The sequence below is a fragment of the Carex rostrata genome, chromosome 13, assembly GCF_964058835.1.
Source record: "Carex rostrata chromosome 13, lpCarRost1.2, whole genome shotgun sequence".
Classification (NCBI taxonomy): Eukaryota; Viridiplantae; Streptophyta; class Magnoliopsida; order Poales; family Cyperaceae; genus Carex; species Carex rostrata.
The window spans coordinates 3,663,667-3,680,180 of record NC_135930.1 but is presented as its reverse complement, the minus strand read 5'-3'; the positions used below and the strand labels follow the sequence as shown (position 1 = coordinate 3,680,180).

General features: G+C 31.8%; 1 protein-coding gene across 1 annotated transcript; it reads left to right on the top strand.

Annotated features, from left to right (window-relative positions):
• The first annotated feature begins 5,040 nt into the window (after positions 1 to 5,040).
• Positions 5,041 to 7,356, top strand: LOC144564523 (MICOS complex subunit MIC10-like). Its single transcript, XM_078314120.1, has 3 exons — positions 5,041 to 5,286; positions 6,362 to 6,561; positions 7,067 to 7,356. The coding sequence occupies exons 1-3, from the start codon at positions 5,145 to 5,147 to the stop codon at positions 7,079 to 7,081; spliced, it is 357 nt and encodes a 118-aa protein (XP_078170246.1). The 5' UTR covers positions 5,041 to 5,144; the 3' UTR covers positions 7,082 to 7,356.
• Positions 7,357 to 16,514: the final 9,158 nt, after the last annotated feature.

Here is a 16,514-nt window from a genome sequence, read left to right as displayed (position 1 = left end):
ATATAATCTCCAAAAGAATAATGTTATTAATGTTCAGCAAATCCATTCAAGTGAAAAAAATTCAGCAGATTTATTCACTAAGGCACTCCCTACTGCAATATTCGAAAAGCTAGTTCGTAATATTGGAGTTCGCCGAATTAAAGATCTTAACTGATGCTGTCATGAGGGGGAGTTCATATGCACTATATTTTCCTTAACCATGGTTTTTCCCACTGGGTTTTCCTGGTAAGGATGTAGTTGCGTATTTAGAAGAATATTGTATTTTTTTTCCTTCACTAAGTTTTTATCCCATAGGGTTTTTCCTAGTAAGGTTTTAATGAGACATATTCTTATGTAATGGACATCCAAGGAGGAGTGTTATGAATAAAATATTAATGTGGATATCCATAACTCCCAACATTCATTCTCCACTATCCCCACTACTCCATGCACTACAATTGGAATTGATGGCCACTACTATTGAAATTTATTTCTCTATTTATTTAGATGGTTTTTCATTTACAATTTGTAGCCTATAAATAGAGGCTTTGTAATATTGTATTGTACACACATATGAGAAATATATGAATAAGAGATAGTCATTCTTTTCATTCTCCATCTTGTTTTGTGTTTGTTTATCTTTGCTTTATAACAAATTAAAAGGATGAAAAGAAATGGGAAAAGGCTATTTGAATTAAATGGTATGTTTAGTGAATGGTGGTGGATGGTGATATATCTTCCCCAGGCCCATTCAATAGGTTCCGGATCCCCTAAAGTAACCAAACTTTTGGGTTTTGGATCGGAACCGTCCAATTCGAATCTGCCGTTCAATATTGCCTCGGAATTCAGATTCATTGCTCGAGATGTGTGTGCTCCACTTCAGATGGATTGTTGCGGATTCGAATCAGACAGGTTCTAATTTAAAACCTAAAAATTGAGTTACTTCATTGGATCTGAATGCCATTCAACACACCGTTCAAGCCTCTAATTAGTTGTATACAATACCAAAGTAACAATGTTGAACTAGTATTGATCTAGTACTAGTTAGCATCAATTAATGTCAAAATTATAAAATTGTTATAGTATAACAGAGAACACGAACACATTTACTCCATGAAGCTCCCTTCTCTCCCTTTGTTTTATTAATTCAGAATAGAATTGCAGAGTATTTTCATATATTTTCTTTCTGGATAGCACACCATCATATATCATTTGATTGCTTAATCTATCCTGTCTTAAATGAATTTTTCCTAACATAAACATATTTCCTTAATAACATATTTCATTTTCTACATTATTTCCTTAATCTAAGATTGTCTAAATATTAGATTTTTACAATTTTCTACCTTTTTCACCACTCTTACGCTAATTTTCTGTGACTCACGTAAACATCAAAACATGTCATGGTGTATATTCCGACAATTACTTTGCTAGTACCAAATATTGACCAAGTATCATTTGAAAATTATCCATTTGAAAAGGTTCACGTATTCTCTGTTTGTGCTTTACGTCTTATGCCCATTATTATAGGAGGCTAGAAATGCCATGATTATGACGAAATTTTGTAATAATACAAACAATATGCTTATACATGTTTAGGTGAACAATATAAATGATATGATCAAATGATTATCGTGTGATGTCTTATTATAAGAATGATTTTCACATATATACCATACCATATAATTCAATTAATAAATCTTCTGTATATGATTCTTAAGTCAATAAAATTCTAGCAGCTTTCTAATTATATTTAAATTATACAACATCAAAGATGTCTTTAATTATTAAGATATTTGAGAAAATCAATATTAAAATTCATATCAACATAGTTCTCTTCTGGTTTAAATGTATGATAATTTTTTTGTTTTATATTTACTATCATAAAAATTGTAAAACTATCTTATAGGTATATATACTACATGAATCACATTAATTACTTATAAATCTAGTGATAAGCCCTATCTATAATGCAAGATTGATTAAGGTGCTATAAAGATCCATTAAGTTAATTTTTTAAGTATTTATTGAGTAGCTAACATTTATTAATTCTTAAGCATATTGTATTGCAATAAATAGATTGATTGAAAAAGCATCCTAACACATCTGAAATGGTTTGCAGATACAGCTGCATGAGCAGAGTTTATAGGGACAGAGTACAACAATCTATTTATGCGCAACAGAATCAACCATCTCTCCAAATCCCTGTACAACAATCTATTTATACATGAGCAGAGTTCCTCCTTGACCTTGTAGCTGCAATTGTATATTACTAGGTCTTCCTTAAACTTGTTTCTGACATTGCAGATTATGAGGTTTTCCTTGAACTTCTTGCTTCCATTGCAAATTATGCGGTCTTCCTTGAACTTGTTGCCTGTGAATGGATGCTTGGTTTGGTTCCATAGCAACTGCCTTCTCTTTATTTTGCTGTTTTTTCATGCGGCTGCATGTTCGCAAAGCCTGCATTCGCTTGCACCGATATAGATTGTTGATGTTGTTTCTGCACATTCTGAAAATTTGAAGACGCGTTATATATGTCATCGGGAGAGGAAGCAGATATATTTTTGTGGCAGATTGAGCTTTCCGAAATTGAAGTACTTTTCTCGATCAGGTTTATGTTTCTTCAGTGTTGGAGAAATATGAAGTATCCTAAGACGAATTTATATTTTCTTAACTGATTTTTAAGATTAAAATGTACAATGTCGATAACTGTAACCTTATATGATTAATTATTATGAACACCTGTTGTCTTCTTTTTGTTCACAAATTATTGTTTTTAATATACGTAGTTTTTTCATAAAACCATAATAACTTCTTCAACTTACTCTCTTTCACACATATACTTTGTCTTTCGTTAGGGGGTGATGCCTAGGGAGACTGTGCTTACACCAAATTATAACTTTTTCTGTGACACTAAATTACACTCTCTATTTACAAAGTTTTCAAAGTTCAAATAGTCGATCCAAACCATTCAACATAATGGATATATTAAAATGTGCTTGCAAAACAAATTTTATATTTTTTTTTTAATTTTTTTTTACTATTTATTAAGTATTTAACAAAATCGCTATATTTGGACCGTGAAAAGTAGCATGTTTGGATTGTTATTCTGCTATGGAGATGCCCATTGTTGCAGAGATTGCATATTATGAGGTCCTCCTTGAGCTTGTTTCTGCAATTGCATATTGTGAGATCCTCCTTGAATTAACGACTTTAAATGAGTAACATTTAATAAAAATTATTACACTTTCAAAGTTTATCAAAAAAAAATATATCTGGACATGTTTTGGTTATAATATTTAAAATATTACTGACAATTTTGTTGATTTAATTATTTGAAATATTGCCATAATTGATTAAATAAACATGTAAGATATATGCTCGTATGCATACAACAAGTTGTAAATGATTTAAGATCAATTATGCCACGTAAATCTTGATTCATACTCCCAATATTGATCAAAGTATATCTCTCAGTTACGGTAATAATCACTTCACGAAATGAGTCCAAAATATATAAAATGGTCATGTGTAATGAATTGATGAAAATATTTTGCTAGAATTGATGAACTTTTCAAGATCAATGAATTCCGACTTAACTTAGGTGCATATATTTTCCTTTTATAATTATTCTCAGAATCTTTTGTAACCCCACCTTTCAAACTTTATAGTGTTTGCATCTGGATCTTTTGTAGCATAGGGGGGAGCAGCCGTCCTCCCCTGGATTGCGAGTTTTAGTGGTGATTTATTGGTACTAATCGAGGTTGCTCCTCCCTGGAAATTTTTTTGCCCCCCTCTGAATATTTGATTTGTAATTGGGGTCAAAATTTAGTGTTAAAATCAAAATAAATTTCTTGAATTATGATTGGTAATATTAATTATAAGTTATAAGATCATGAATTATAAGTTAGGGTATTGGAAAACATAAGTCAAAACATTGTTTTTTTATCGAGTATCCAATTAGTTAATGGATTTAAATCTGATAAGCTATTTAAACCCGATTCGATATTTTTTTTGCCTCCCTCTGACAAAAATCATGGGTCCGCCCCTGTCATGTCATGGTACACCATTCTTTAACCTAGTTTTTTTAAATGTGACTGCATAAATTGTTGTATATGTTCATATCATCATATGGTAGTTGATTACTTTTAAAAGTGTGTTGGATGTCTTGATCTCCAACTCATGATTTTAAACAATATATATATATGATCTTAGCCAATCTTTTGTTCTCTATATAAACATATAAAAAATTATGATATTATAATTTTGTTTAATCGTTATTAAGGATTTACAAAAGTACACAGATATAGATAATTTTTTTAACATTGATTTTCAACTTATGAGTTCATATAAATATAAAGCCAAAAAAGTGATAGTTTGTATGTACATATAGAGCAAATAATATAGATCACGTCTAACAAATTTATTTTAACATAAAAAAATTAAAATTTCATGGTTAAAAAATTGAAGAAATAAAGGCATAATAAAACACATATAAATTTGAATCATCTTTTTTTTTTAAATGTAAAAAAAAAAAATTCGGATCTCAGAAAAACACCACACAGTTTTAAGAACCTTATTCTAACCTACAAATCCATACCTATGAGGTAACAAAACTTTTGAGGTTAGATCCAGACCGTCCAATCAGAATCTGAACAATCCAAATGCACCGATCTTCTTTAATATTTGTGCCAGAAAAGATCAGACGGTCTATATCTAAACTCAAAATTTTCGTTACCTGAGGTGGTATGAATTCATAAACCTACAGGGTTAGACTCAGGTAATGATTTTAACAGAGAAGTTCTCACTTCATGCAGTGCACAAACCATTAGCAGCGCCGTTTTGATATTATAGTCATTGCGCTTTATGAAGCCAAAAGTACTCTGTTACAATCTTTACCCTTAGACTCCACCACGACCTCTGAATTTATATCACCTAAGGTAACAGAACATTTCGGTATAGATCCATTCCGTCCGATCAGAACCCACACGAATATTTTTCTGATCGGACGGTATGGATCCAAAATTAAATATTCTGTTACCTCAGAGCTATGTTGATTCGAACTCACACGCCACATCAATCTCTCCGACAGAGCAAGGAACAAAAACGAAAGAAAGAGAAAAAAAATTCAGAGTAAAAGGAGAACAAACCTTCATCTCTCTCTAATGGCGGACCAAGCAAGTAAGAAACCCTACACGCTTCCACAATCCGACCTCGACAAGAAGTGGGATGCATGCATCGATCTCTCCATTCGTCGAGTCCTCTATTCCTCCCTCGCCGGCGCCTTTTCCGGCCTCATCTTTTTCCGTAAGCCCCCCGTTTTTATTTCTTTTTTTCAAATTTGCCCCACTGAAATTCTAGCTAGGTAGATCTGGTCATGGTTTTCGTCCTCGATTTAGATTCATCTGTTTGTTAATTTAGTTGTGGCATTAGGGTTTCATATACTATTTGGGAGTGAAATCTTTGGACTTTGACTTAATGCTGTGATGCACGTTCTCTTATTGATTTATCAAATGGTTATTTGAAATTTGTGCTTGCGCAATCATGCAAAGTTTGATTGAAGAAATTCTCCTTTTTACTTCTCCTATGTAGTTATTTTGATTTCTACCCAACAATTTTCATTATTCGCTGCGAATGTTTCAAACCATTTTGTCTTCGCCAAAAGTAAAAAAATAAAAAATAAATAACCCAGAAAAGGGGTAAAATTAGAGAGTGAAATGAAGGTTGCCAAGTTAGATATAGATCAGTAACAATTTGCATTTACTTACACTTTTACTCAAGTCTTCAGCTTATGACGACTAAATTCAGTGATTTGCTAGTAGTGAAGTGTGATTTATTCTCTACTTCTTTTGTTGTTGTTTAATTGCTTGATTGGATAACCAAATGATACAAGGTGATGATGCCCAAAACAGGCCATAGACTGTACCAGTAACTTTGTTTAAATTGCAAATTTCTTTATCACGTTGGATCAATGTCTTCATTTTACAAATTCAAACAGTTGATTTAAACCATTCAACATGATTTTCATAAGAAAATGTACCTCCAGACTTAATTTTAGATTATTTAGATTTTGTATTACTATTGTTTAGGTAGATAATAACCACTACTTTTGAATGGTCTAGAATCTTTAGACCATGTGATTTTCTACCTATCTAAAAAAATAGCAAAAAAATTCTAAAAAACATAAAATTTGATATACAATTACATTTTCGTATGGTGATCAAGTTGAACGGTTCAGATCGACGATTCGGACTTTGTAAACAAAAATATTGATCCATAGTACAGAGCAATGTGCGCTATGCATAGTACCATAGCCTTACTCTTAATAGAGTGATGCCTCTTTGTCTTGTTTTAGTTATGTATCTGTTTTGTTTCTTAACAGGGAGTCCTACATCAAGATGGGCATCTGTGACACTTGGACTTGGTGTAGGGATTGGTTCGGCATACACAGAGTGTTCCTACCTTTTGAATGGTTCTCCTCCAAAGTGGCCCCTTACGTCGTCGGCCCCACCTCCTCCTCCTGCTTCTTCTCCTGCGCCCCCTCAGTCAGCAACACCTCTTCCTCTTCCTCTTCCATCTCAGGTATTCCCCCCTCCCTCCCTCCCTCCCTCCCTCTCTCTCTCTCTCTCTCTCTCTGACACACACACATCTTACTGTGCAAAGGTTAGTTAAATATTTGAAACATAAAAAATCCAGAAAGGAAAAAAGCAGCCATGCTTACCAGTTATATAAGTACCATGCCTAGCTGGTATCTCTTGGGACGGTACCTAAATTCTGGGGGAACAAGCATAATAGATCTTTGCCCTTTTTCATAGTCCTTCACTTTTCTCAGCTACATTTTGCTCAAGTTTTTGTCTCGTACCTGGCAAATATATTTTAATATTTTATTTTGTTCTTCTTCTTTTTTATACACAGTTGTTGAACAGGAAAATATGACTAAATGTTCCTCTTTTGGCCATGATATGGTTTTTCTCTAAATTCTTACAAGCACTTGTAGCTCATGTACTACATTTCTATTCACTTATTAAGTGTACAATTATCTGCACTTACATGAATCTCATCTAATGGTCATCATATTCTCTTTCAGGAGGAAAGCAAGTGAACGCTTTATTTTTGGATTTTCAGAAGTTCTGGGTACCAAGTTATAATTTTTACTTGTTCTGAGGAAAGAAAAAAGGCCGCCATTTTACTCTTTTTGAACTCTTTGATCTGGATTGCTTGTTCATGAGTTATGCGCAAGAGATTTGTATTCCCTTTTTGTCAGTTACGGTAATTTTTAGGGAGAAGCAATAAAACTTGACCGCCCTGTAAACCTGCTTACATGTAAGTACACTTGCATGAGTGATTAATTTATTGTGGTTTCATCTGTTGGATAAATAGCTTAAACTTTCACTAAATGCCATCTTCTTGGTAAAGATTTTAACATAGCAGTTCTGGCTTCATGCAGCGCACTAACGGTTTGCAGTGTTGTTTTGATTATATAGTTTGTGCACTACATGAAGCCAAAACTACTCTGTCAAAATCCTTTTTTGGAATTAATAGATGAATTAATTCAATATTTTTTATGATATTTCTGTTTCCAAATCAACTGAAGAAACTTCAAAATTCAAAATTAAAAGTTCCCAAGGTTTCTGTAACCTCATAAATTTCCTATACATAAAATTTGATGTAATTTGATGTTCATTTGAAATTTTATTGAGAACAAATTATGTAGCATGAACGCATTTAGAGCCATGTTATCTCCGTATCCGACACGTATGGTAACTGTGTTTGACATAGCACTAGCAGGTAGCACTCAGTTCCTAATAAAGGTTAAATTATAAAATAATCAATCGTTTTTCAAATTGCATTAATTTGATATGCAATATATCTAATCTATAGATAACATATATGTAGTTAACTAACTTGACAAATAGACTACTGCTTGGTTTGTCAGAATATCTGATTATCTATAAAGAGGAAAGGCATAACATGGGATTATTTGCACAAAAGATTAAGCTTTTTAAAAATAACAAAAGAAAAATACTTAAATGTTACACCAGTAGCTATTGAAGCAGTAAAAAGTATACGTAGTTTACTGTTTGGATTACAAAATTCTCTCAATTACATCTTGTTATAATGGCAAAAGGAAGTAACAAAAGAGTATCAACCTAAAATTTACCAGGCAACCCTCTCAAAAGATAAATAATAATAATAATAATAATAATAATAATAAACCTTAGAAGAAAAAAAAAGGCATGTCCAAAAATGAAATTGAAACAGCACCTTATTGACTGGTTATTGTATTTCTTGCCAAAAGAAGAGAAAAAAATATATTGTGTGATTGGAGACACCCTAACTAAAAGTACTGGCATTCTCTCTCTAATTCTCAGGCCTCTTAAGCTTGGTTTCTAGGTTTTTCACAGCCCAAGTGAGAGATCTCACATCCTTTGCTTCTGACAGGTCGTCCCAGGAATCAGACTGGAAAAAGAAAATAGAAACAAATAAAATAATGCCAGAAAGGAGATCTCAGATAATCAGAATCCCTGTAACTGATACAGTACAGTACATATCAGGCCAATACATGCATCTCTTTTATTTATTTAATTTATTCTATATATACACAGATTAGTACATCTGTATCCTCTGAGATATCTCAAATTTTCAGTTCATCTGAAGTCGGGCCAAATATTCTTCGGTGCCTACTCAGAATGCAGGAGGGCAGTACTATTTTGCTTTGAGATTTGTGTAAAAAGGATTTGAACGGTCCAGATTTTGCACAGATCAACTCAAAGTTTGAGATATCTCAAGGGATGTGAATTCCTAAGCATCTGCATGTACCAGATCCTTACAACAGTGTTTTTTCTTTTTTCATTTTCTTTTTGATAAAAAGTGGGGTAGAACCCACCGATTTCATCTTTACAGCAGTGTAAACAAGTAATATACTAATTCTTAAATTTCAACCTTAAATAAGCTTCTATCAAATTTCATCTTTACAGCAGTATAAAATTTGGTCTCCATATCAGATCGATCCTTTACCATGGACTCATATTTCAAATATTTTTAAGGTTTATATTTCTATTTTTGAAGTTCAAACTTCCGATCCAAATAGTTAAACATGATCTCTATATAAAAATGTACTTGGAGACCAAATTTAATATTTTTTAGAATTTTTTAACTATTTTTCTAGATACACAGAAAATCACTTGATACAAAATTTCTGAACCATCCGAAAGTAGTGATTTTCTAGATATCTAAAAAATAGTAAAAATGTTCTTAAAATGTAATATTTTGTATATATATAAAGATATGGATCTATAGCACAGGTCAATCCATAGTAAGAGAGCAATGCCAACCTTTTTCAACATATTCCTACATGTCTCCAACTCATCCTGCATCCTTCATACGTGCAATCGATTTTTTGGTAAGTCAACTTCACTCAATAATCAGCCAGAGACTCGGCCAGACAAGTTCCTCTTGATTTCGGCAAAATTGTCCATGAAATCGGAGATAATTTCAGCCGGGTCGTCAGAGAATTCAACCTGTTGATTCGGTACCACTTCAACTGTACCAACAATTGACTCTGTGATAAAATTTTGGGATCTCTCTGTCAGACAGTCAACCATCTCTTTTCTAAGTGTGACAGCAACTGATGCATGAGACCGAAATGGGTCACCGGCTGTATTGTCAATGGAGGCTGTGGCAAGGCCAGTGAGGACCAGTTGTGCCACCTTGTGTACCAGTTCAGTGTCACAGTTGGGACAGTCATATTGGAGCAGGGTTGAATTCCTAATGGGTTGCAAATCAGTCATTGGAGGGTCCATAATTCAGTTCACTATTGATTCCTGATGCAGAACAAAACAAAAAAAAAAAAAAAAATTTGATTAGTGATGTAATGTTGTAGAAATACTTTTATGCAATTATTTCCAGTAGGGAGAGCTGTTACTGGTAATGCCTAAAACAAGAAATATATAATTGTAAACAGGGAAATCAATCATCTCTTATATATTCTTCCTTTTTTATTTTTCCAATAGTAACGAAATTACCCCTCTCTACTTTTTAATCATGAATGAAGAGACAAGAGAGTAATCAAGCAGATGCAAAGAAGATTAGAAGAAAAAGTGGCAAATGACAAAACTACCCCTCTCCTTTTTAATCATGGAATGTGAACAATATATTGTTAATGTATATTTGATGCTTTCGAAATGCTCCATGCAAACATGGTATGATCTAATTAGTCAGAATTATTGTAGGTTAAGAAATGCACTAATCAATCATCCCAATTTGAGTACAACCCAATTTCATCAGCATAATATCAATTTAGAAATTTTGATAAACACCAAGATTCACAAACCAAACTCAGTATCATAGTTCCATGAAATTCATGCATTCATTTGGTCATATATTGATCAGAAAACCAAAAATAAATGAAAGGATTATCAAAAAAAGAATCTTTTTTACCCAATTTCTGTGAATTTCAACGAATTAGATGGGTTTTGACTCACCGTTTCGTTCGTTCGTTCGTTCGTTCGATTGTGACTAAAAGAAAGGATGGAAGGATTGACTGTTAATCGTTTCAGATTGATTATTTTTTAACTTTAAAAAATGAATATATGATCAACTTGGTTTTGAAATTAAAGGATTCGTTTGTCTATAAAAAGAAATTATTTTTTGAGGAAAATCTTTTGGTTCAAATAAGCCTCTAATTTTTATTTATTTTTGTTCAAACTCCCCCCTATATAATTTTTAATCCGGCTCAGTTTTAATCATTTTTAGCATCCTATGATTATTGTTTTAATAATTTTTAAAAATAACTAGATCGAATAAATCTAAATTACCTTTTTTTTATCAAAATTTTATGTTGTATTTCATTTCTATCTATCTTTATAATTTTATTTTTATTTATATATATGTATAAAATTAACAACTGCATATTCACTTTAGCTAAATTACTCATGATTGTATTTCAAACAAAAATTTTCTAGCTGAGACTCGAATTATATCAATTTTTTTATCTGTAATATTTAAAAAAAAATGTGATATAAATTCATTTATAGAAATGCTAGAATTGTTAGCATTACTAATATTTCAAAATATTGAAAAGCTCGAGCAATATTAATATTCAAATTATAGATGATATTTCTGATTGAATGTCATAATATTTTATTTTTAAATGTTACAGATGAAAGCATAGATTTAGTTTGTAGCATTCATGCTACTTTTACTTCTATGCTAGAGGGATCGAAGGCCGTCGGATAGACATTAGATCAAATTAATTTCATATACAAACTGTGAAATCTGCATCAAAATTTTAGTTAGATTTGTCCGATTCATATCAAAGATTCGCATATACACACAGAAATTGTAAAATTATTCACATAGATCTTCATATGAATCAGATGACTCTCACACAAGGTTCTAATAAATAGCAATTATCATGTCATAGCGAAAAGGCTAAAAAAAAGATATCGTGAATAGCGTAGTTATAGTGAAAAATATTCTACATTTTTTTTTTTGTTTAAAAAACTATATTTTATATTTGTACTAAATATTAACATTATCTAAAGTCTCATATAGCACTAAGTAATACAAAATTGATTAAGGAATTATAATATTTATATTGAACTAGGAGTAGAACTAGGGTGCTCTTAAGCTCACCCAAGTTTTGGTGAGCTTAACTCTAAAACTCATCAAATCGATTTCAAACGACAAATCCGAACCGTTAAAACCCGCCTACCTTATGTGTGATGCATCTACATGTGAAATTTTTAAACATTCGAATTAATTTAGTATAAAGTCAAGCGGTCAAAATTAGAAGGTTAATAAATTAATTTTAGTGCATTCATTTTTTGAACGTTTTTTACCACTTGACTTTATACTAAATTAATTCGAATGTTTAAAAATTTTACATGTAGATGCATCACACGTAAGGTAGGTGAGTTTCAACGGTTCGGATTCGTCATTTGAAATCGATTTGATGAGTTTTAGAGTTAAGGTCACCAAAACTTTGGTAAGCTTAAGAGCACCCTAGTTCTACTCATTGAACTAGTACAAAGTCCAAATTGTTATTCAAAATATTACTAATAATATTATAAACCATCTATTTTTCTTCATTTAAAATAACTTAAGCATCATGGCATAAACTATAAATTTTTCTATTTTAAAAAAAAAACATCATGGAATAAACTATCTATCTTTTTTTTACTTAAAAATAAAATTAATCTAAATCTTGAAAAAAAATTATCTTTAAAATAAATTTTCAGTTGGGTCTTTAAATAAAAGCTTATGTAGCATAGACGTGCGTTATAGCACGTAGCATGTAACGCAAATAGCGGACCGCTATTACCGTTGTAGTAGTCGTAGCTGAAAAAAAATATGAATCTTGAAAAATAAATTATCTTTAAAATAAATTTTTAATTTGGGCCTTTAAATAAAAGCGTATGTAGCATAGCATGTGCTATAGCGCGTAGAGTGTAGGCTATTACCACTATAGCAATTGTAGCTGAAATAGCGCACTTTTATCCTATAGCTTAGCGTGCAAAGTCAGAAAAATGCTATAGTGTTGCTATAGCGCGCTATTTAGAACACTGCTCTCACCTATCATCGGATGGAAGTTAGCCTGATATCTATCAAATCACGTCTGATTATTCATGTAGATACTATTTCATGAGTAGAACTAGGTATTCTTAAGTTCACCAAATCTCTTTGTAAACTCAAAATCTAATGAATTTTAACAGTTCAGATTTATCGTTTGAAATCTATCCGGTAAATTTTACAGTTAAATTCACAAAAAAAAATGATGAATTTAAGAATATTCTAATTCTACTCCTATTTCATGACAAATTTAAGGCTGCATCACACAAACTTTTGTTGGATTTTAGCCTCATGAGCATGGGTCACAAGCCAACATCACCATGCATTACATTCTTCAGAACAATAAAACGAAAGAAATCTTCAGAACAATAAAACGAAAGAAAGGGAAAAACAACGAGTTGGTCGATGTTTTATTAGTTCAGAATAATTGAATTTTTTTTATGAACTATGTTGTTTCGTAATAAAATTGGTGGAATTCCACTTTTTTCAAAAAAAAAAACGAGTCTTTTCATCCTTGCATATTTCATTGCGCGACCGCATACATACACAATTCAACATGAAATCGTTTATTCAAATTTGTACATTGTATTTTAAAACACTAATTAACCAATTTATTCACTTGACATAGTGATACGTAGGGATTATAAGTGTAAATCAATTAATTCGATTGATTAGACTAGAATAATAATGAATTTACAATATAATTGATTAGGATTAAATTTTGGAAAATTCGCAAAATAATATTTTGTATATGAATTTTGTACTAAAAACCGAGAAAATGATACGTAATATATATTTTTTGAAGTAACAATTATAATATTATAAAAATAATATGATACCTTGTTTTTAAATGAAGCTTGTTCTAAATTATGGTTTATTAGACTATTTTATATTTTTATTGTTCTATTTATTGTTTGTTAGAATATGACATAATTTTATTTGTACTTTTAATAACATTTCAATTTCTGCAATAATTTACCTACGGGTTATTCTAAAAAAAAAAATTTCTGCAATATTTTTTTTACTACATAAAATAAAATTTAGATTAAATAACTTTCATCTAATGATTTATTAATTAAAGAAAAAAAATATTATAGTCCATCTATAAATGAGAAGGGTACAAATTATTTCCTATGACAAAAATTTGAAACATTGTATGTAAATATAAAACCATTAAATGTGATTAATGTTATTTTTCTCTAAATTTATATTAAGAATTGATTAAGGCTTAGAGCATCTACATCTCTGAAACTCTTGGAGTTTCTAATCTGATGTGGCAGTTTCTAAATCAGTTTCAGGGATGCAGATGAGTTTCTTATTTAGCAACTTTGCTCCAAAGTTTATTAATAAGAAACCTTTTATAAACTTTGACGTGGCCAAATAATTCGCTGAAATTTTTTTCTCCTGTAATTTATTTGCTGATGCGGCAATTAAGAAACTCTAATTTTAGTTTCAGGAATGTGGGGGTTTAGAAACTTTTAGAGACACAATTTCTAAAAATTAGTTAACAGTTATTTAGAAACTCCAAGAGTTTCAAGGATGTAGATGCTCTTAGGTGATATGGATAGCATAAGGCATTCCGTATTACGATATCAAAAATCTATTGTATAAATTTCAAACTTCGATCTAAGTAACTCAGTAAATTAGTTATATAATAAGCTTGTAGCATACCAATTTTTATTATTTTTGAAATTTTTTTACTACTTTTTTATGATTTATGAAAGATGACAAAAAAATAATCTAAAACATTTAGAATTTTTTTTATTTTTAAGTCATTTTTTGTCATCGTTCATAAATCATAAAAAAATAGCATAAGTCATTTTTAAGTCACCTTTCATTTTTAATTTTATGGCAATCAAAATTTTAAAAAATCAAAGTTCAAAAATTACCTACATCAATGATATTCTCATTAGCTTTTCATAACTGTCAAAACGAAATTAAAATTTTATAATCTTTTACATGTTTACAGAGAAAAATAGTATTAATTATATTTAACTATTTTACTTTAAAAATCAAACAAAAAAATTATTAAAATTAAAAAAAAAAAATGAGGCATGCAACTCTATTTGCTGTAGATTGAAATGACGAAATCAGATTACGTGTGTATGACTTGTAAGTATAAGTGCCAACGTGTCATGGCGCGCACAGTGCATGACCCTTCCAACAAATATAATAATAACTGGAAATGGTAGGGTCCATGTTTGGAAAAAGCGACGCCGCGATCGAGATTGATGGGGTCACGAGAATTCCTTCTTTAATCGTCACAATGTACTGAGGCAGAATATATCCAACAGACGTTGTAGCAAATTATGTCCTTTAGATATTCATAGTCGTTAGATTCTCTTCAAGATTTGTCTAGAAATAAAAATATCGAGTGGAACAGATCTCCTGGAACATTTAACGGTTTAGATCTCAGATTGGACTGAATTTAGTCCGATGCCCATTGAAGTCCTTAAAACCTTGCACATCCCTCCAAATTCTTTGTATGGATCCTGTAAAGTAATGTATATTTTGTGTTTCCATATAGACCGTACGATCAGAAATTGGGTCAATCCGACCCAAAGTAAAATTTACAGGGTCACTTTATATTCGTGCTGTAACATATCTGATGGTTTTGATCCAAAAAGAAATTGTGGGTTACTTTAGGGTACTGAATTCTGCAAATTCTCACCAAATAAACCGTCGCTTGTCTCTTTTCGGATCTCTCAGTCATCTCCCTCTTCTCTTCTCTCCAGCTTTCCAAGACATAAAGTAACGTACATTTTGAGTTTATATCCAGACCGTACGATCAGAATTTGGGTCAATCCGGTCCGAGGTGAAATGCACTGGGTGTTATAATATTTGTGCCAAAACAGATCGGACGGTTTGGATGGAAACAGAAAATTTGTGCTACTTCTGGGGTTCATAATCCCGAAATTTCTCGAAACCGCCGTTTGTCTCTTTTCGTGTCTCTGATTCTCTTCTCTAGCTTTCCAAGCCAAAGGATCGCATATTTTCTGTTTGTATCCAGCAATCAGAATTCGGGTCAATCCGGTCCGAGGTGGAATGCACTAGTTTTCTTAATATTCGTGCCAAGACATATCGAACGGTTTGGATCAAAACTTAAAATTTGTGTTACTTTTGGGGTTCATATTTCCCAAATTCTCGAAACCGCCGTCTCTTTTCGTCTCTCTCAGTCTTCTCTGATTCTCTTCTCCAGCTTTCCAAGACATAAAGTATCGCACTTTGTTTGTATCCAGACCGTACGATCAAAATCGGGTCAATCCGGTCCGAGGTGTACTGCAATGGATGTCTTAATATTCGTGCCAAAACAGATCGGACGGTTTCGATCAAAACTGAAAATTTGTGTTGTTCATATTCCCCAAATTCTCGAAACCGCCGTTTGTCTCTTTTCGTGTTTCTCTAGCTGTGATCGGAACGTAAGTATAATAAAAATTCAATTCATTTTGATAGAATAGAGTTCAAAAGAAATAATTTGGAATTAAATTTTTCTGATTGGAATGATCAAGTAAAAGAAGAATTCATTTGAAGATTTGAAAAGAAACAATAAAAAAAGGTCATAATTTTCATTGAAATTACAATAGGTACCATTGAAATTTTTTCACGAAGAGCTTTCTATTGCCATCAATTTCATCCTCTCTTTACTCTCTCTCTCTCTTCCTCTCCACTAGTCTCCAGCTCCGACACCCCGTTCTCCTGTCCGTCCATATCTTTGTCCCTTACTCCCTTGTCACCGCTTCCCCATCACAGCACCAGTCTAGACTTCTTTATCGGAGAAGACAAGAAGAAAACGGACTTTTCACGCTGGTAAATTGAATTCTCGCCAAATACCATAGTTTTTCCCGTGATTTCATCGCATGATTTGAGGCTCTTGAAATCCCATCAAATCGTTTCTATTCTCATTTCTTTCTACGTTCCGATCAGGTTATTGTGATAGAATTCTGAATCAATTTCTCCTTTAA